This window comes from Bos taurus, chromosome 19 (assembly GCF_002263795.3).
Source record: "Bos taurus isolate L1 Dominette 01449 registration number 42190680 breed Hereford chromosome 19, ARS-UCD2.0, whole genome shotgun sequence".
Lineage (NCBI taxonomy): Eukaryota > Metazoa > Chordata > Mammalia > Artiodactyla > Bovidae > Bos > Bos taurus.
Genome location: NC_037346.1, coordinates 56518750 through 56538043, shown reverse-complemented (window position 1 = coordinate 56538043; position 19294 = coordinate 56518750). Strand labels below are relative to the sequence as shown.

Below are 19294 nucleotides of genomic sequence, written 5' to 3'. Positions count from 1 at the left end.
GCTGGAAGCCACTTTCACCCTAGGCCCTGAAGGAGCAAAAAGAAGGAGCTGTTCCAGAAGTAGCTAGAGCTGCAGCAGAAGGAGAGGGCACCGGCCAGGAGCTGTGGGCTTCCAGAGAGAAGGGCAGGGTGGAGGAGAGGGGAATGGGCCTGGCCAGGCAAGTGGGAGCTACTCAGCAGAGCTGCCTAAGGCCACACCAGAGACAGGTGCTCTCACGGGACCAGGCTCAGAAAACACCTTCGCCTGCCCCTCTCCCCTCCCCGCACCCGAAGTGCTGGCATTCGGCCTCCTGTTTATCAGGGTCAGCATGCCCTTCACCTCGTCCAAAGACTTCACTGAAAAATAAGGTGATCGTGCACTCAGGATAGACTTGCGTGTCCTCAACCAGAGAGGGGATTTTGCCACCCACCCCCCAACCAGGAGACATTTGGCAATGTCTGGAGACGTTTTTGATTGTCACAACTTGGCAACCTAGTGGATAGAAGCTAGAGATGCGACTGAACATCCTACAATGCACAGCACAGGCCCCCCAACGACAAAGAACTATCTGGCCAAAACATCACAGCGCCGAAATAAGAAACCCTGTTCTAAACTAACTGCTCTGGCCTCGTGTCAGAGGCCCGGCCTCCTTCTCTGACCCTCCCTCAGCCTCCAGCCTGGCCCTGCCTCCCACTTTCTCATCCATCCTCCAGGCAGTGCTGCTCCCAGCTCTCTCTCCAGGCCGCCAGCTTTGGGCTGGATCTCAGTGGCATCCCCAGTAGCCAGCCTCTTCCTCCGGCTGGCATCGGTCACTCCCTTACATCTCCGCCTCACTCCCAGGCTGCAGACATTCCTTTCACAGCTAAGTGTGGCCCTTGACTCCCAGCTCTTGTGTCTGAACCCCCATCCTTCTCCCACTCCTTCCTCTCCTCTCCAAGACCATCTGACCTCCAGCACCTGTTCCCATAACCCCTCTCCAGCCTCAGCTACCCTCCCCGTCATTTTCTCCCTCTCCCAGTTGAGAATTCTTCCACCCCTTGGGAACATCACAAACAAAGCCGACTTCGAGAGCTAGCCAAGGTCCTGCTCAAAGCTATTACCCCCTTGCTACTTTCATCTGACCTGAAGCCTTCCCCACAAAACACACACTTTGAGCTCACAGGTGCTGTGAGTCTCGGGAGCTGCCACCAGGGTCTTGCACAGGCTTCCTGGCTGAGATACTAGGAAAGTCTGCCGAAGGTAACCGCTCCCTGTGGTCCCTGGGGAGAGGGCTCCTTTGGGGCCGGAACCTCAAACGGCACAGGAAGAAGCAGTGGCCAAGTTCATTGCTCCCTGGCACCAGGGAGGCCCTCGCCAGGGGGCAGGTGGACCCTTCTCTCTCCATGCCCCTCCTGCCCTGCCCCCAACCTAGGGCCTCTCCTTACCCCTGTCCTCTAGCCCTCCCGAGGCTCAGAGCGGAAGCAGGAAGGAATCCAGCTGTTTAGTCCTGAGATGGAGTCGGCTGAGGTCCAGACTGAGCAGAATGCCCAGCCACCTTTATTCCTTGAAACTCAAAAAAGCAAGCAGGGCAGGTGATCCCTGGAACCCCCTGCGTGAGCTCCCCACCTCACTGTCTACCTGCGCCTCCACACTCTGGTGGAGTGAAGCACAGCCCCTGGGCGGGAGCCAGCGCCCTCCCAGCCCCAGCGGTGGCCAGCACAGGCAGGAGAGCCAGGGTTGGGCCCCGGGAAGGACAGCGGGGTGGCTGGGCTGGTCCACCCTTCACTGCAGCCCCACCAGCTCTGTGATGGGAGGGGTCTGCACCATGAACTCCTCGTAGCGTTGGAGAAACAGCCAGAAGCGAGCCAGGTAGGAGTCCTCGTTGTATGGCAGCTGCTTCTCGTGGAGGAACTGGGACACCACAGGCTTCACCTGGCAGAAGGTGGGCAGGAGGAGAGGCTGCAGATAGGCCACCCTCATGGGGACCCTTCCTCTCCCCAGCCCCCAACTCCTGTCTACTTTGTTGCATGATGCTGGGGAGGAGCTGAGGGGCTGGGAGAACTCCCACATTTCCAGCAAGCAAGGGAAAGGGAGTTTTATCCCCAGCATTCTTCTCCGGGGATCCTGACTATCTGACAGTCCTCCTTAGCATAGGGGGATAAACGCCATCTCTCCCTTTCACCAAGCACATACAGGTGCCTGACATTTCAGGTCCATTTCTCCATTATCTTCAAAACCTGTCAACGTAAGCACTGCTTGAAATTGTTAGTTGCTCTGTCGTGTCTGACTCTTTGCAACTCCATGGGCTGCAGCCCGCCAGGCTCCTCTGTCCATGGAATTCTCCAGACAAGAATACTGGAGTGAGTAGCCATTCCCTTCTCCAGGGGATCTTCCCAACCCAGGGATTGAACCAGGGTCTTCTGCACTGCAAGCAGGTTCTTTACTGTCTGAGCCACCAGGGAAGCCCAAGCATGGCTTAGTCCCATTTTACAGATGAGGAAGCTGAGGCTCAGAGACATTCAGTTAACTTGTCCAGAGTCACACTGCCTGGTCAGAAACCCAAGTGTTTCTGATCAAAAGCCACACTGCTGCTTGTTCCCTGAGCGGCCCCTTCCTGGGAAATTCTGGCCAGGTCAGTTGGTCAGAGGGCCCTGAAGGGGACTCCCCCTCCACCCTCAGGCAGCTCCCTCATCCAAGCCCCTCCAGCCCCACCCTCGTCTACCTTCAGGCACATGTTGTCGGAGAGCCTGGGGAAGAGGTGGTGTTCCACGTGGCAGCTGATAAGAGAGTGGCCGAATGCCCAGTCCAGCACCGGCAGCCGGGGCAGGTTCAGCACCCCCAGGCTCATCATGTGGATCCGTCGCGGCTTCTTGTCAGGGGAGAACATGGGCAGCCCGATGTGCTGTGACAGACACGAGGGTCAGGCCCTGGGGCCGGGCCGGTTAGACCCGTGTGTCCCCACCCCGCCCCGGCATCCTCAGCTGGCAACCGGGGGCCCCGTGGGTCCTGTGTCCGTCTCACTTCCTGCTCCGGCAGGACCCGGAAGAGGCACGAGGAGGCTGAGGTTCTGTGTCCTGTGCTGAGCCTCGCCTATCCCTGACCACTCCCCCCGTCAGCGCAATGAATGGAGTCTGGGTGCCCCTCTGGCCCTGTGGTCCTCTAAGTCCACGACTGCCCCCCACTGTCCCTCACATCCCTGTGCCTTCGCTTCATCCCAAAGAGACCCTTCTCTGCTCTCCTTTCAACAATCAAAATCCTGCTCATGGTTCAAGAAACGCCTCCTCTGCCAGGCCTTGTCCTCAGTCTAGAGGATGAGGAAGTGAGTGGGAACTTACGGTCTCACCAGACAAGCGGAGGGATCACAACTGTGGGACTGCATCATGGGATTAAGTCATTAAGGCCGGGTGGTAAGTGCTAGGCTGGGATCCTCACTGGTCCAGGGAGCAGGGAGGTGACCGTCCCCACAGAAGTGGCCCCAGAACTGAGCGCTGAGCTGCCGGACTCCCGCAAAGACCTCCCATCTCCAGCGTCTTACCTAGACACACGCCCGCTGGGACCTCGGTGGTGGCCCTTGCTTCACTTCCCTCGGGCTCATCACAGTAAGAGCCCTGAGGCTAGGAGCTGGGGTCCTATTCACCTGTGTCCCTAAGGAGCTTCATCAAGTAAACTTTGCACACGTGCATGCAAGGTCGCTTCAGTCATGTCTGACTCTGCACCCCTATGGACTGTAGCGCACCAGGCGCCTCTGTCCATGGGATTCTCCAGGCAAGAGTACTAGGACAGATTGCCATGCCCCCCTCCAGGGGATCTTCCCAACCCAGGGCCCATCCCAGGTCTCTTACGTCTCCTGCGTTGGCAGGTGGGTTCTTTACCACTCCTGCCACCTTTGCACAGAAGCTGCTTAATAAATCCCATCTGCGCTCGAATGGCAGCCAGTGTTGAAGGGAAGTAAACTCCTTACCTGAGACCAAAACTCTCTGTGATGACCCACAGGGAGAAGGGCAGAAGGTAAGAGTAGGGAGGTACTTCACCTGGTGACGTCTCTCTCCCTAGAATCTAGAGTCCAGCCTTCGGCCAGGTGGTCCCCATGCCTCCCTCCCCTGTGTGCGGGTAGGGGAGGCCTCACCTGGAAGATGTTGACGTGGAGATAAGGGTGGGCCAGCAGGGACCTGGTGATGAGCATGCAGGCCAGGGCCGAGCTGGGGCTCTGGAAGCCAGACACATTCAGGAGCAGCCAGTATTGAGAATAAAGGCCCAGGGAGATCAGGCCCAGTGTCCGCAGGGCCGTCCTGAGCTCCACCTCTCTCAGCCGCTCTGCCAGAAGGGGTGAGAGATTGCGGGGGTTGGGTTTGGCAAGGTTCCAATCCAACATAAGCAGGCTCCCTGGTGGCTGAGTGGTGCAAACTCAGGTGGCCAAGGTAGTTACAGCCCTGAAAAGTCGGTTCATTCGCTTTTCTTTCCCCCTTTGGCTGCACCGTGTGGCTTGCAGGATCTTAGTTCCCCGACCAGGGATCAAACCCAGGCCCCAGCAGTGAAAGTGCCAAGTTCTAACCACTGGACCACCAAGTAATTCCTTTTTTTTTTTCTTTTGCCCATTTTTAGAATAGAAAACAGAGCATTAAGCAACCTGAGGTCAGTCTGATATTAATAGTAAGTGGTGGCATGGGGCTTGAGCCCTTAGCCCCTGCTCCTTCCACCATACAATATTGCTCCTACGAGACTAAACATTATAACGTACAACAGAGTGTGAGGCCTTTACAAAGCACTTTTACATCTACAACCTCATTATGCCTTCCCACCATCCTTGAGGAGCAGGGGAGAACCTGAAGTTCAGAGACGTTAAGTTACCTGCCTGCAGTCATCACCCACCAGTAAGCGGCAAAGTCAGACTGGGCCCCAGCTCCACAGTTCTTTCCACCCTGCTTGGCTGTCTCAGAAGGTTTCTGTCTGGTCTCAACTCAGGGCTCCTCGCTTCCTTCATGAAGCCTCCACGAAGCCATGAGAGGGAGGAAGGGAAGGGAGTGGGGGGGACCAGGTCTTTGCAGGGCACGGCCCTGGCTTACTCACCCACAGCCACGAGCGGGGTTATGATGGGGATCAAGAGAGGAGCGAGGAACATGTAGACGTAGCGGTTGAGGCAAGGCAGCCTCCACGTGCTCGAGTCCCCCAGGCCTAGCACGTTGGTGTAGCCGTGGTGCATCTTCACGTGTCCATACTTGGCGTACTCCGCAGTGAAGGACGTGCATACCTGGAGGAGGCAGCCAGAAGCGGGGCGGGGTCCACATCCCAGGCGAGCAAAGCTGGCCCTCTGGAGCCTCGAAAAGACCCTCCTTCCCCAGACCCTGCCTTTCCAAGGCCTTCCTGCCTTCCACCCCCAGCTCATCAGCCTTGACCATCAGCTCTCAGGGATCTAGGACCGCATCCTGGGACTTCCCTGGTGGTTTAGTGGTTAAGAATCTGCCTGCCCATGCAGGGGACGCGGGTTCTATCCCTGGTTGGGGAACTAAGAGCCCACATGCCTGGAGGCAGGTAAGCCCAGTGTGCCACAACTACTGAGTCTGCACACTCAAGAGTCCCGCAGCACAACTAGAGAAGCCCACGCGCTGCAGTGAAGAGCCAGTGAGCCCCGAGAAAGATCCTGCGGTTGGGTGCCGCAGCCAAGACCTGGCGCGCGTGCGCAGGCGCGCATGCTACGTCGATTCACTGGTCCATACCGACTCTTTGCGACCCCATGGACTATAGCCCGCCAAGCTCCTCTGTTCATGGGATACTCCAGGCAAGAATACTGGAGTGGGTCGCCATGCCCTCCTCCAGGGGACTCAGCGATGGAACACGCATCTCTTGTCTCCTGCACTGGCAGGCAGGTTCTTTACCACTAGGGCCACTTGGGAAGCCCCTAAGACCTGATGCAACCAAATAAATAATCTTTAAAAAAAAAAAAAAGCAACTGTATCCACTCGGCATGATGCTGCAAAGCATTTGGGGCGGGAGGCCAGCAAGTCTGAGAGGGCTGCTGGAGGACTGGACGCATTGAAGGCAAAGCTCCGGGCATCTGATGGCAATTATTTCGTGAGTGTTCATGGTGGAAACATCTGCACCTTCATGACACTGCTTTGCATCCTGAGCCCACCACAGTGAGGGGAGTCTAGGGAAGAAGAAAGGCCATCTTCTGAATCGTCCCTGAGGGTGGCACCCAGGGTGAGGGTGCCCCAGTGGCGGCCAAGAGTTAACTTCTTCCTAGGGGTGACTCTTTGGCGTGATCCCACGTGGGAGTCTCTGAAGCTGGTAGCTAGCAGCAGCAGCAGCTCCCTGACTCCAAGAAGAGCAGTCATTCTGAATATAAAAGAGGCACCAAAGTGTTTCTCATGCAGATGTATGCAAATTAACACCCAACCTCAGTCTCTTCCAATATTTTATCCAAAAGCCAGAAGACTTTGCTAATTTTATTGAAGACGCTGCCTGTCTATATCCTGGAGGGTGTGAAGGTCGACCCAATGCCAGTCACTGTGAGCACCACAGAGAGCAGAGCAGGGGACTTCCCTGGTGGTCCAGTGGTTAAGGCTGCAGGCTCCCAGGGCAGGGGCCATGGGTGCAGTCCTCAGTCAGGGATCCCTAAATGCCGCACGGCACGGTCAAATAAAAAAATAAAAAATAAATTTTTAAAAAGTAAAATATAATCATTTAAGAAAAAAAGGACCCAACAGTTGGTTCACAAAGGAGCTGTTGCCAGGATCTGCCAAGGCCTCCTCAGAGGCCAGTCTGCCTCTGCCCAAGGCTTGGAAGTGTACTTTGAGCTTCACGGTTCTATAACTGGAAAAAAGCAACTGGGCTTTTGTTGGTTTTTTTGTTTGTTTTTAACTTAATTATTAATTACTTCTCGGCTGCTCACGGACTTCCTCGAGGGTGGCTTCTCTTGTTCCCGAGCGCAGGCTCCAGGGTATGCGGGCTTCGGGAGTCGTGACACACGGGCTTAGTTGACCCCGGGCATATGGGATCTTCCCGGACCAGGGATCGAACCCGTGCTCCCTGCATTGGCACCACAAGGGAAGTCTGTGACTGTTTTTAACTGCTGTTTTTAACTGTTTTCCTTCCTCACACTTCTGCTCCAAAGGCCGAGCCTGTCTGCATTGCTTTTTGCTTCACGAAATGTTAGCTGCACTCAGCAATCTGCTCTTCCTTCTTGCCCTTCCTTCTGGCCTGAGTTCTACACCTCTGCTCAGACTAGCAGCTGATCATGCTTTGAGCCAGAAACAGCCTGGGGCCTGAACCCTTCCGAGCTTGACCTCAGGGGTCTCCAGGGCCAGGTTCTCAGCCACATGCCCAGACCAGAGAACTGGGGGCAGGGGCCACCGTGTATCACGTGGTTTGTGACTCAGCACAAGCTTCCGGAATCTGTGTGACCTGCCTTTTTGCAAGAATAAGAACAGATCTGAGGGGACTTCCCTGGTGGTCCAGGGCTGAGACTTCACCTCCTAATTAGGGGGTTCGGGTTCGTGTTCCATCCCTGGTTGGGAGCTAAGACCCCACTGCTTCCCAACAGAGGCAGAATTGTAACAAATTCAATAAAGACTTTAAAAATGGTCCACATTAAAAAAGAAAGAAACCCAGATCTGAGGCTATTTCTATACACTGGAATTCTCCCTCCCATCTAGATGTTCTTTCCAGAATGAGAGGGAACACGGTGGGCTTGGGAGGAGGAGAGAGACTGGACACAGGGTTCGGCGTGTATTACATGCACCCATCAAAGTGTAGGGGGACAGAGCCACACCTTACAGACGGTCCTGCTGCAAAGGATTATTTACAGGCCTCGCCCAAGACGATCTCCCATCCAGACCCAGAGAAAGTTCCAGAAGCTTCTTGATACCACTACCTTCTACAACCCTCAGGCAGACTTAAGAACCTAGATCTCTTAGCCGTACTCAGGGTCCTCAAGTGGCCAAAGTGAGTGTTGGGTAGACTCTCGACATCTCCTCTCAGCTACAATTGGGGGACCCACCACACTCTGCAGCCCTCGAGTGCCAACGACTGGAGCCCACGCGCCTAAAGCCGGTGCTCCACAGCAAGAGAAGCTACCGCAGTGAGGAGCCCGAGCACCTTAACGGAGAGGCGCTCACCACGACTAGAGAAAGCCCAAGAGCAACAGCGAAGACCCAGGGCAGCCAAAAGCAAATAAATAAAAATTAAAATAAATCGGGGTCCCTCCCCAGATCTCTCACTCATTTAGTTGTTTATTCATTAAGCATTCTCAGACCTCCACCAGCAGCCAAAGGTAGTTCTCTAACTTGGTACTTTTTTAAATAATTTATTTTTTGAGCAGGTAATATGTTTGCATAATTCAAAAAATATACAGTGGGGTGGGGGAGTCTTCTTCCTACCTGACCCCCCAGTTGCCCCATTTTCCTCCTGGGAGGTGAGGGAGGTCCTCTATCCCTTTATGTGTTCTCTAATATTTTGCTCTTTTAATTTTTAAGCAAACAATACTTTGCAGGATTGAAAACCGTCATTATAAGATTAGGACACAGAGTTGGGCTTCAAATAGGTCATTTACTGGATCGGAAGGGGAGGGCCAGGATGAGGCAGGTGCCCGGCGGAAGCTGTAGGTGTGGCCACTGAGAGAGGTGAGGACCAGAGGGCAGGGGCAGAAGGAGGGATCTGGAGGAAGGATGAAGAGGAGGAAGAGGCAATCAAGACAGGAGCCAAGTCTCCAGCTCAAAGCCTGGGGGGCGGGGGTCACTCCGGAGACGGGGACAGGAGAAGAGGGCCACAGGATGGGCAGGCTGAGGAGGAGGGGCTGGGGGTTGTCCCAGAGGCAGCATCCCTCAGGCAGGAGGGACTGTGGGCTGGAGTCTTCCCTGCTTTAAGTTTGTCAAATCAAGTATAGGACACCTGGGGACTTACTTGGTGGTCCCATGGCTAAGTCTTCATGCTCCCAGTGCAGGGGGCCTGGGTTCCATCCCTGGTTAGGGAATTAGATCCCATATGTCTCAACTAAAGATCTCACATGCTGCAACTAAGACCCAGCACAGCCAAATAATGTTTTGTTTTGGTTTTTTTAAGTATAGGATGTGGAAACAGAAATGGCAACCCACTCCAGTATTCTTGCTTGGAGAACTCTATGGAGCCTGGGGTGCTATAGTCCATGGGGTCACAAAAAGTCAAACCAGCAACCACCTTCCCACTTCTGGGCCCAGCCAGCCTGTCCTGACAGCGTCTCCTCCAGACGCTCTCACCAGGGGTTCTCAGCCTCGCCACTATTGCCTTGGGCACTGGGGGCTTCCCTGGTGGTTCAGATGGTAAAGAATCTGCCTGCAATGTGGGAGACCTGGGTTCGATCCCTGGGAAGGGAAGATTCCCCTGGAGGAAGGAATGGCAATACTCCAGTATTCCTGTCTGGAGAAGCCCATGGACAGAGGAGCCTGTCAGGCTACAGTCCCTGGGGTTGCAAAGAGTCAGACACTACTGAGGGACTAACACTTTCATACCTTTTCGTTCCATATCTGTGCATAGTAGTCTGTCTACCAGCAACCTTGGCCCCTATCTGCTGGATGCCAGGAGCAACACATAAACACTTGCACGCATGTACAGACACACCCTAGTCATCAGAGCCCAAAACACCTGCAGACACCGACCATGTCCGTGCCACGCTCTCTCCTCTCTGTGTTCCCACGGCCTTCACACAGCTGCCTTCACAGTCTGCCTGCCCAGGCCCTGGGCTGCATCGTGTAGTAGCTGAGCGGCCGGGGTCAAGTGACTTAACCTGCCAGACCAGTGTTTCCTCATCCACAAAGTAAGGGTGATAATAGGTTTGACCTCACAGGGAGGCGTGATTATTAACATCAACTACACAGTAAGCACCCAGTAATGGTCAGTTGGTATAATTAAGACTTCTATTATTTTGATGTCATTCGTGTGTGCCTGTTTACCCACTGGACTCTGAGCCCTTGGGGAACTGGAAGAGGGTTCTGCTCACCATTGTGTCCCCAGCACCCAGCAGAGGGCTGGGCCGGGAGCGAAAGCTTGGTGATTTTGAGCTGCTCAGCCAACGCCCACGTGGAGCCTCAACTGCTGACACTGTTTCAGCCCCTAGATCTCCCCAGCAAACCCAGCTTCCCTCCAAGTCTCCCCTCCCCACTGGGCAGCCATGGGCTGCCTGGAAGCAGCCCTCCCCTTTTCTCCGAGCCCCCCTACCACCATACCCACCCAAGGACACTCACCAGGCTCAGTGCCACCACCCACAGATGACCACCTGATCCTCCTCCAGCATCCTCAGCCTCTGGGGGCCCATGTGCAAGCCCACGGGGGCCAAGCTTTTAGAGACCCACCGGTGTGGGAACTGCCAGACGACCCCTTGCAAGTACATTTTACAAATCTGCATACGTGATAAAATCGCACAGACACACACGCACAAAGTCAATGTCCTGGTGTGTTGAATCGCTGTTGAGTCGCTCAGTCGTGTCTGACTCTCTGCGACCCCACAGACTTGTAGCCCGCCAGGCTCCTCTGTCCATGGGCTTTCCCAGGCAAGAATACTGGTGTGGGTTGCCATTTCCTTCTCCAGGGGACCTTCCTCCCTCAGGGATCGAACCCACGTCTCCTGCATTGGCAGGTGAATTCTTTCCCACTGAGCCACCAGGGAAGTCCTGAATGTCAAATGTTGAATGACAATACATGTAACTATTGAGGCGTCTAGGTAACGGGTCCACTGGACTGCTCTGTCCTCTCTGATCTGGTTTTGCAGTGTCTTGTGAATCTCTAATTATTTCAAAAGTACAAATGTTTTTATTTTTTTTAAAAGAAGTATATTTTGTACTACAGATCTGAGTTTGCCTGCTAAATATATTTTTTTAATTAAAAAATTTAAAAATCACAGTGGAGCATACTCAGAGGACCACCCCTCAGGGTTCAGGTGGGGCCAAAAAGAAAGAAGGCGAGAGACGGCCCAGAAGGTACAGGCCACCGTGAACCGGCAGGAAGAGAATCGGAACTGTTCAAGCATCGTAATCAGGCTGGGCTTCTGGGCTCGGGCTCCGTTTCCACCAGCAGCACAGGGACTGGAAAGAAGGCGACAGCTTCCCCCAGGTGACACCCCTCCCCCAGGGCAGAGCCGCTGGGGCTCTCCGTGGACCAGCTGTGACGCCACCCCCATAGCACAAAGCCAACTTTAAAAGGAGAGTTGGAAGTTGAGACACAATGGAGCTTAGTAACTGGCACGGCCTGTTCCCTCCCACTTAGGGGAACATCTTGACTGTGAGTGACTGGCAAGGGAGTCCCTAAAGGCCTCCTGATTGCAGGAGTTAATCTTCCCCAACTGAAAACAGAGTTGCCATATGATCCTGTGACCCACTCCTGGGTATGGATCTGGAGAAAACTATAATTCGAAAAGATACATGCATCCCTGTGTTCATGACAGCACTATTTATAATAGCCAAGACATGGAAAAAGACTAAATGCCCATCAACACGTGAATGAATAAAGAAGGTGTGGTATACACATACATATATATATTATATGATAATATATACTATATGGAATATAGCGTGATTATAAGGTGTGAAAATATATATATTATATGGAATATTAATCATAAAAGAATGAAATAACACCACTTGCAGCAGCATGGATGGACCTAGAGAGTATCATATTAAGTGAGTTAGAATGAGAAGAACAGACACTGTGCGACCGGTATCACTTACATGTGATAAATTCATCTACGAAACAGGAACGGACTCACAGACACAGGGACAGACACACAGACACAGGGAACAGACTCACAGACACAGGGACAGACTCACAGACACAGGGGACGGACTCACAGACACAGGGACAGACTCACAGACACAGGGACAGACACACAGACACAAGGGACGGACTCACAGACACAGGGAGCAGACTCACAGACACAGGGGTCAGACTCACAGACACAGGGGACGGACTCACAGACACAGGGCAGACTCACAGACACAGGGAACAGACTCACAGACACAGGGACAGACTCACAGACACAGGGGACGGACTCACAGACACAGGGATAGACTCACAGACACAGGGACAGACACACAGACACAAGGGACGGACTCACAGACACAGGGAGCAGACTCACAGACACAGGGGACAGACTCACAGACACAGGGGACGGACTCACAGACACAGGGGACGGACTCACAGACACAGGGACAGACTCACAGACACAGGGGACGGACTCGCAGACACAGGGGACGAACTCGCAGACACAGGGGACGGACTCGAAGACACAGGGAGCAGACTCACAGACACAGGGGTCGGACTCACAGACACAGGGGACAGACTCACAGACAGGGAACAGACTCACAGACACAGGGGACAGACTCACAGACACAGGGGACAGACACACAGACACAAGGGACAGACTTGGGGTTGCCAAGGGGGAGAGGGATGGGGGAGCGACTGGGAGTTTGGGGTCAGCAGATGCAAATTATTACACAGAGAATGAGTGAATACCCTACGATAAGCCATAATGGAAAAGAATATGAAGAAGAATGTGTGTATATATATATGTGTGTGTGTGTGTGTAACTGAATCACCTTGCTGTATAATAGAAATTAACACACATTGTAAATCAACTATAAATTAAAAAATAAACTTTTCCAAGCTTCGGTACTTGAACCGTAGGGGCCTGCCCACCCCAGCCTGCCCCTACATTCCTGTGGCTCTTGACAGGCAGTACCCAAGAAGAATACTGGAAGTCTTCATGACATAACCCAGGACAAGGAGCAGGCAGGCGAGGGTAGTCCGTGGGCAAGGGAGAGGGTCAGAGGTGCACTGAATGGAATGGAACACTGTGGTGTAGACAGGAAGCGGGTGTTCGGAGGGAAGTCAGTCTTGGCGTGAGTGGGGTATATGATTTTGGATACTTTAGCAGAGAAGCAATAGCAACCTGGATGTCAGCTGCCCCCGCCATCCTGCCTGCCCTCCCCTCAGATCCAACGGGTCAGAGAGGGCGACCTCTCTCACCCCCAGCTCGTGCCAGCAGATTGTGAAAGGGGCCTGGCAAAAGCTGGGTGGAGCAGGAAAGCCAGTGACACTCCAGGTGACACCTGAGGCTGTGACTAGGGGACTAGATTCTTCTATGGTGATGCTGCCTCCTGAGGGTCACAGTTTGGAAACAGCGCAGGCAGTCGACAAGCGGAGGAGGAAAGAGAGACAACGGGACGTGAAAGATGGGGAAGCCGGGGATCCAGGAGGGTCCCAGGTAGTCTGCTGAGATCCTACGTGGCAAGAGCTGGTCCTCTGTGTGATGCGAAGGACAGGTATGGTTCAGGGCCTCAGCAAACAGCCCCCTCAGTACACACACACACACCCCCCACACACAGCTCCACTGAGCTTTGTATAAGCTGGTCAACCTTTCAGTTAAAAATAAACAACGCTGGGCTTCCCTAGTGGCTCAACGGTAAAGAATCCGCCTGCCAATACAGGAGGCACGGGTTCGATCCCTGGTCCGAGAAGATCCCACATGCCGTGGTGCTACTCAGCCCGTGTGCCACTCTAATGAGCACAGGCTCCAGAGCCTGGGAGCCGCAATTTCTGAAGCCCTCACTCGCGAGAGCTCTGTTGCTCTGCAACAGGAGAAGCCACCACAGTGATAAGCCAGCGCACAACTGGAGAGGAACCCCAGCTCGCCACCACTGAGAAAAGCCCGTGCAGCAACAAAGATCCAGCGCAGACAGAAGTGTTAAAAAGAAAAAAAAGAAAAGAAAACTAAAGCATTTAAAGCAGTTAAAAAAAAAAAAAAAAAACACGCTAACAAACAAAACAAGTAAGAAAAACCACTAACCTTTTGCTTGCAACTGACTGGGTGTTCCCTCCAGAGGAAAAATAAAAAGGTGATGGGGGTGGTCGGGGAGCTTGTTACTTGGAAGCAGGCATTGAAGAGTCAGGCCCAGGCCCTAATGAAGATCTAGGGTGTCTCGTTTAATATTCACACTGGTTTCACAGAGGAGGTAACATTATTATTCTCATTTATTACATGGAGAAACCAACACTTAGATGCTAAATTAAGTAACTTGTCCAAGGTCACAGAGTCAGTGTGTCCAAGGTGGCCCCAACACTGTCCGCTGCCTGGTTGACAAAAGGTAAAAATCCACTCGCCCTACTCATGCCAGTGGCCAAGGAGGTGGAGCCGTCCCCTCCTTCCCACTGGGAGCTGGATCTTCCCTGAGGTTGGCCAGAGTCAGGGCCACGCCTTGAGGCATGGGGGGTAGAAAAGCAGAGGCCTCCCACTCAGGTTGCCCTCGAGAAATTTGCAATCTGCCTGCAGCATACCAGCCTTCACAGCTGGGGATGGAAGCCAAGCCTTCCCTACGTGGGGCTCACCCACCTCCAGGCTGTGACCTTCCGGCAGCCTGCTCTTCCCCAGACCTTGTCCCCGTGTCCCCTGCAGGGTCATCGTCTACAAACATTGAGCTCAGCCCTGTGCCAGGGACTAAAGAGGCAAAGATGAGGCCACTGCCTGGGTCTCAGGGGACGAGATGAGGGGAGCCACCAGGCTGCCGGGGTCCCTCCAGGTGGGTCCCGCACTGTGGTTCAGCTGGAGCCCTCTGTCTGGGGAGGCTGGGAAGACTCCACCTTCTCAGCCGCCCCCAGGCCTCTGGGGCTCAGTGCAGCTTTGACAGAGCCCACATGATAGCACAACATCTTGGTTCCTCCCCTGCTTGTGATTACAAACTTGGGGGGTGGCGGCGTCTGACCCTGGCTCCAGGGTTGGGTCTGTACCTTAGAGCCTGGCTGAGACCAACGCTCAGGGGTCCCTGGGAAGAAGATTGTCTTGAAATGGACCCTGAGGACCCATTGGTTTCCTTTGTCCTTTTTAAAAAGTATATTTCTTTACTTTTATTTATTTGGCTATACTGGGTCTTCGGTGCAGCATGTGGGATCTAGATCGCTGATTGGGGATCAAACCCAAGAACCTTCATTGGGAAACCTGCATTGGCGTCTTACCCACTGGACCAGAAGTCCCCCCCTTATCCTTTGCATTTTAGAAATGTATGCAGGGATTTCCCTGATGGTCCAGTGGGTAGGATTTGGCGCTCCAAATGCAGGGGGCCCAGGTTCAATCCCTAGTTGGGGAACTAGATCCCACATGCTGAAACTAAAGATCCTGCAACGAAGATCAGAGATCCCGAGTGCCACAACTGAGACCTGAAGCCAAATGAATAAAACATAAAATAAAAAATGAAAAATTAAGGAATCTCCCTCCCTTTAAGAAAAAAAATAGAAACGTGCGCAGGTGGGAGAGGTGGGTTTGGGGACGGTGAAGGCGATGGAGGGTGCTGGACAGACAGTGCTTCCTCTCATCTAACTCATGCACTATAATTTTATAAAACGTCCTGTGTGCGTGCGTGTACAGTTATGTAAAGTTATATAACTTTATTAAAAGTTAGTAATTGAGGGGCTTCCCTGGTGGCCCAGTGGTTAAGACTTTGAGCTTCCAAGCAGGGGGTGAGGGTTCCATCCCTGGTTGGAACACTAAGATCCCACCTGCTTCGTGGTGTGGCCAATAAACAAATAAAAGCTCTTTTAAAAAAAAGAAAAGTTAATAATTGAATTAATTGGTCACAGTAACCAGTTCCTGGCAGAAAAGGACTGTTTCTGGTACCAGCTTTCACATTTGTTCATAAGGGACCCAGGGTCCATGGTGGGGGATCACCTGGAAGGAAGGGAAGAAGGGGTATCAGAGCATCGGAGACCTGAGACCGGTCCAGACAGAAGGGGAACCGGGCCAGACACCTTTGCCTACCTGACCGTGCCCACAGGCTGAGGCAGGCTGGGGAGATGGTGGGAGAAGTGGGGCAAGAGTCAGGAGAGAGGAGGGACCCTCCTGGTACAGACCCAGGGAAGCAGGGGGCTTCTAGGAGGCTCCACCATCGCCAGGTGTCAGGAGGTGGGGGCTGTTATGGAACTGGGGTGCTGGGAGAGACACCAGGCCCCTGCTCCCCCTGCCCTCTGTCCATCGTTCACAACCCAAACCCCAACTGCAAAACCAGGAAGCCCAAAGGTTGCAGCCAGGACTGCCAGCCGCAGGAGTCCTGGGGAGAGGAAGAAGGTCCACCCTCCTGAACCAGTGTTGTGGAGAAGAGAGCCGCCCCCAGGAGAAACCGGTGCTCCGGCTGCGTCCCCGGCCTCAGTTGAGCACTGATCATTCCTCATGCAGCCCTCTACCCTCTCAAGGGGTTGGGGTCATGCACACACGCAGACACACACAGACCGTAGTGCAGACAGGCGACACGCTTGGGCCCACGTGCCAAGAGCCGCAGCTGCTGGCCCTCGAGGGCTCACAGGGCTGTGCATGCCTGGATTCTCACACCAAGGCCCCGCAGCGGCTCCCACCCTGTCCCAGGCTCACCTCCACAAAGAAAAGCGTCCAGACCTTGCTCCAGCCTCTGGACTCGGTGAGGGCACCATGAGTGGCCAGGTGGCTGCCCTTGACGGTCAGTGTGTAGTGGCACACCCCCAGGATGGTGATGCCCAGGGCAAAGACCAGGGGGCTGTCAGAGCGCAGGCACAGGAACCCTGCGGGGGGAAGTGGGGGGGGGCGGTAGGAAGAGCGGTAAGGGCGGGGGGTCTTTCTCTGGTTCTTGGAGATCTAAGCCCAAATGCCCCAGCCTGCACCCCTGGAAGCCCGGGCCAAAGAGGGCCCAGCCCGGGGGACTGCCCCGGATAGTGGTGTGGCAGGTTCCACGAAGGCCGGAGCGGGACGGGTTGGCTCTCTCTGAAAGCTCTGAGACAAGACAGAGCGCCACTGACTCACCGAGGAGAGGCCGGGAATCTTGATTCTGCGCCCCTGCCAGAGGGGCGGTGGCGACAGGGCACGGTGGGGGGGTCCAGGCCAGGCGAGGACCAGGGAACACGCCCCTCGCCCCCTCCCCGGGCGCCCTATGGAGCACCCTCCCCCTCCCCAGGCCATCTCATCTCCCCCCTCACCACCCCCACCACCCCACCCCGCCGCTTCTCCCTGACTCGGCTCAACTTTCTCCTCCACTGCCCTTCATCCATCGGGGCATCTCCGGGTACACAAGTCAGAACACCCCAACCAGACTTCCCGGGCTGACCCTCTGTCCTAGCGTCCCGGGCAAGCGCCATCTACCCCACCCCGCCGCCCGCCCCGACACCCTCCGCCGCCGCCCAGCGGGCCGCGCAGCCCCCAGTCCCCGTGTCCCTCACCGGGTGGCAAAGCGAGGAGGCTGAGCGCGAGGATGGCGCAGTCCACGCCGTGGCGCTCCCACCACGAGCTCGCCCTCACCACCTCCTGCACCCGCGCCTCCAGCTCGCCCAACAGCGCCTCGGCCCGGGCGCTCTCCCGGGGCGCGCCCCCCGCAGGCTCCATGGGCTCCGCGCTCGGGCCGGGCACCCGCCGAGGACTCGGAGGATCGGGAGCGTCTGCGGCGCCGGGCGGCCGAGGCGCCGAGCGCGAGCGGAGGCGGGCGGGGCGGAGTCACGCGCGCGGCTGGGGACACCCGCCCCTGGTGTCACGGTGCGCGCCCAGAGCGACCCGGCCGGTCCGGGGCCACCCTCCTGGCGGGCGGGACCAGAACGGGCGCAGGAGGAGCGCACGGATGCGCGGGGGTGGGGAGGCCACCTGGAGCCAGAAGCAAATCGCCGCAGAGGGGGCGCGGGCGGGATGGGGGCGCGAGGACCCCCGTTAGAGACCCTCGTCCCGCAGGACTTTCCCTGATCGCCTGACCTCAAATAACTCCCTTATATAATTCCGGCGCCGCACCCTGCTCGGGTTTGTGGGACCTTTTTTTAATCCCTGAACTTAAGTATTTTTTCCCAGTAGCACTTAGCAGCCGCTCCACACCCGACACGGACATTCGTCCCCTGTCTCACCCACAGAGGGGACGCTGGTACCAGCAGGCCTCACTTCGCCGCTTTTTCTCCAGTCTTATCTTCAGGACCTGAAACAGTGCCGGGAAAGATTTGTGAATTCATGGGACAGAAAGTTCAAGGCCTCGCTCAAGCCTCTGGGTAGTGGTGATGGTGGTGGTGGTGGTGGGATACTCCCCTCTGAATCCAGCTTTAGCAGCGGCACGTGGGGAGCTGTCTCTCTAGCCCAGTGGGTTTGGGACTGAAAAGGGATTGCTGTAGAGAAAACGCATTCAGAGCTGACCATTCAGGTGGGGTTCCTGTGAGGTACCGCTCACTCAGGGGTGCCCAGGGCTGAAGGCCACTGCAAAGGGCCCTGGAGACGGGAGCAGCACCCGTCCTGGCCCTTCCCATCCGCCCAGGCCCTGACCCGGCGCTGTGGGAGTCTGGCCTTGGCCCTGGGAGCAAAGCCGCTGTGTTGTGCAAACATCCTCCTCCATTTCTGAGGGTCCTTTCTCTTTTTTCATACGGTTTTTTCATATGGTTTCATATGGAGGTCCCTTTAAAATGAGGCCTGGGGTGGTGGGGGCGGGCAGGAGCCCATTGGAGGAGGGAGGAAAAGGGGGAGAGGAAGGCGAGGAGGAGGAGGGGAGGAAACGGAAGAGAAACCGGAAACAGAGTCCGGAACGCTTAGGAGTTGGATTCTTTTATCTTCCTTGGCATTTTCCTTCATGATTTCTTGTGCGTTTATCCGTCCATTTTTTTTTTTAATGTATATAAAGGCAAGATTTTCTTTACCAGGTCAGCTATTCTAAGGAGTTTGTAATTTAACAGGCCAACACACACACCCCCAAGCAAACACGCACACACACTGGTTCCTTACAGTTTACCACTGCTTCTGCATACTTAACAGGTTTTGTGTAACCCCCACAACTCCCAGAGGATGCTGTCATCCCCATTTAATTGATGGAGGCCCAGATCTGCCCACAGCACCCCCCCACCCACCCACCCCCCCACAGTTACTAAACAGCAGAACTAGAAGCCCAATTATCTTTTGCTTTTATCAGAGATTCTTAAGACAGAGGCATGGGGTGGTGATGGGGGAGTGACCTTCCCACTCCCTATTCCACCTTTACTTTCCTCTTTCTCAGATAGTCTGACATTTTCAGGGAGGGGGATACCTATAATTTTAAAGAACATAGTTGCTATTAATGTGCAATATTATAATTCTATAAGGGCAGAATCCCACTGCTTGTGAACTTTCTGGTATCAAGAAGCCCCTCGTCCAGCCTCGTCCACCCTTTGGACATCTAAGTGGTACTATACGGAGGCAGATGCTGTGTTAAACAGGCACAGAGGCAGATGGGTATTGAAGGAGCTCAGAGGAGAGAAGAATCCCTGTGGGGTGGGGCTGACTATGGTCTCCTCAGAGAAAGGCAGCCTTCATTTAGAACCGACTTAAAGCAAGAGGGTATACTGCAGGTGGAGATGGCCGGGG

General features: G+C 54.8%; 1 protein-coding gene across 1 annotated transcript; it reads right to left on the bottom strand.

Annotated features, from left to right (window-relative positions):
• Window positions 1-1481: 1481 nt before the first annotated feature.
• Window positions 1482-17371, bottom strand: FADS6 (fatty acid desaturase 6). The gene is made up of 6 exons (NM_001081722.1): window positions 17155-17371; window positions 16337-16503; window positions 5026-5206; window positions 4085-4272; window positions 2681-2860; window positions 1482-1890 (listed from the first exon to the last, which is right to left on the bottom strand). Exons 1-6 carry the CDS (start codon window positions 17315-17317, stop codon window positions 1741-1743), a joined length of 1029 nt encoding a protein of 342 aa, NP_001075191.1. The 5' UTR covers window positions 17318-17371; the 3' UTR covers window positions 1482-1740.
• Between the last annotated feature and the right edge of the window lie 1923 nt (window positions 17372-19294).

Coding starts and splice junctions, on each gene's coding strand:
- FADS6 (NM_001081722.1), bottom strand. CDS start 17,317: ATGGAGCCTGCGGGGGGCGCGCCCCGGGAGAGCGCCCGGGCCGAGGCG. Junction 5,207..16,336: donor GGACGCTTTTCTTTGTGGAG/GTGAGCCTGGGA, acceptor TGCCTCCTCCAG/GTATGCACGTCCTTCACTGC. Junction 2,861..4,084: donor TCCACGTCAACATCTTCCAG/GTGAGGCCTCCC, acceptor TGTCTGTCACAG/CACATCGGGCTGCCCATGTT.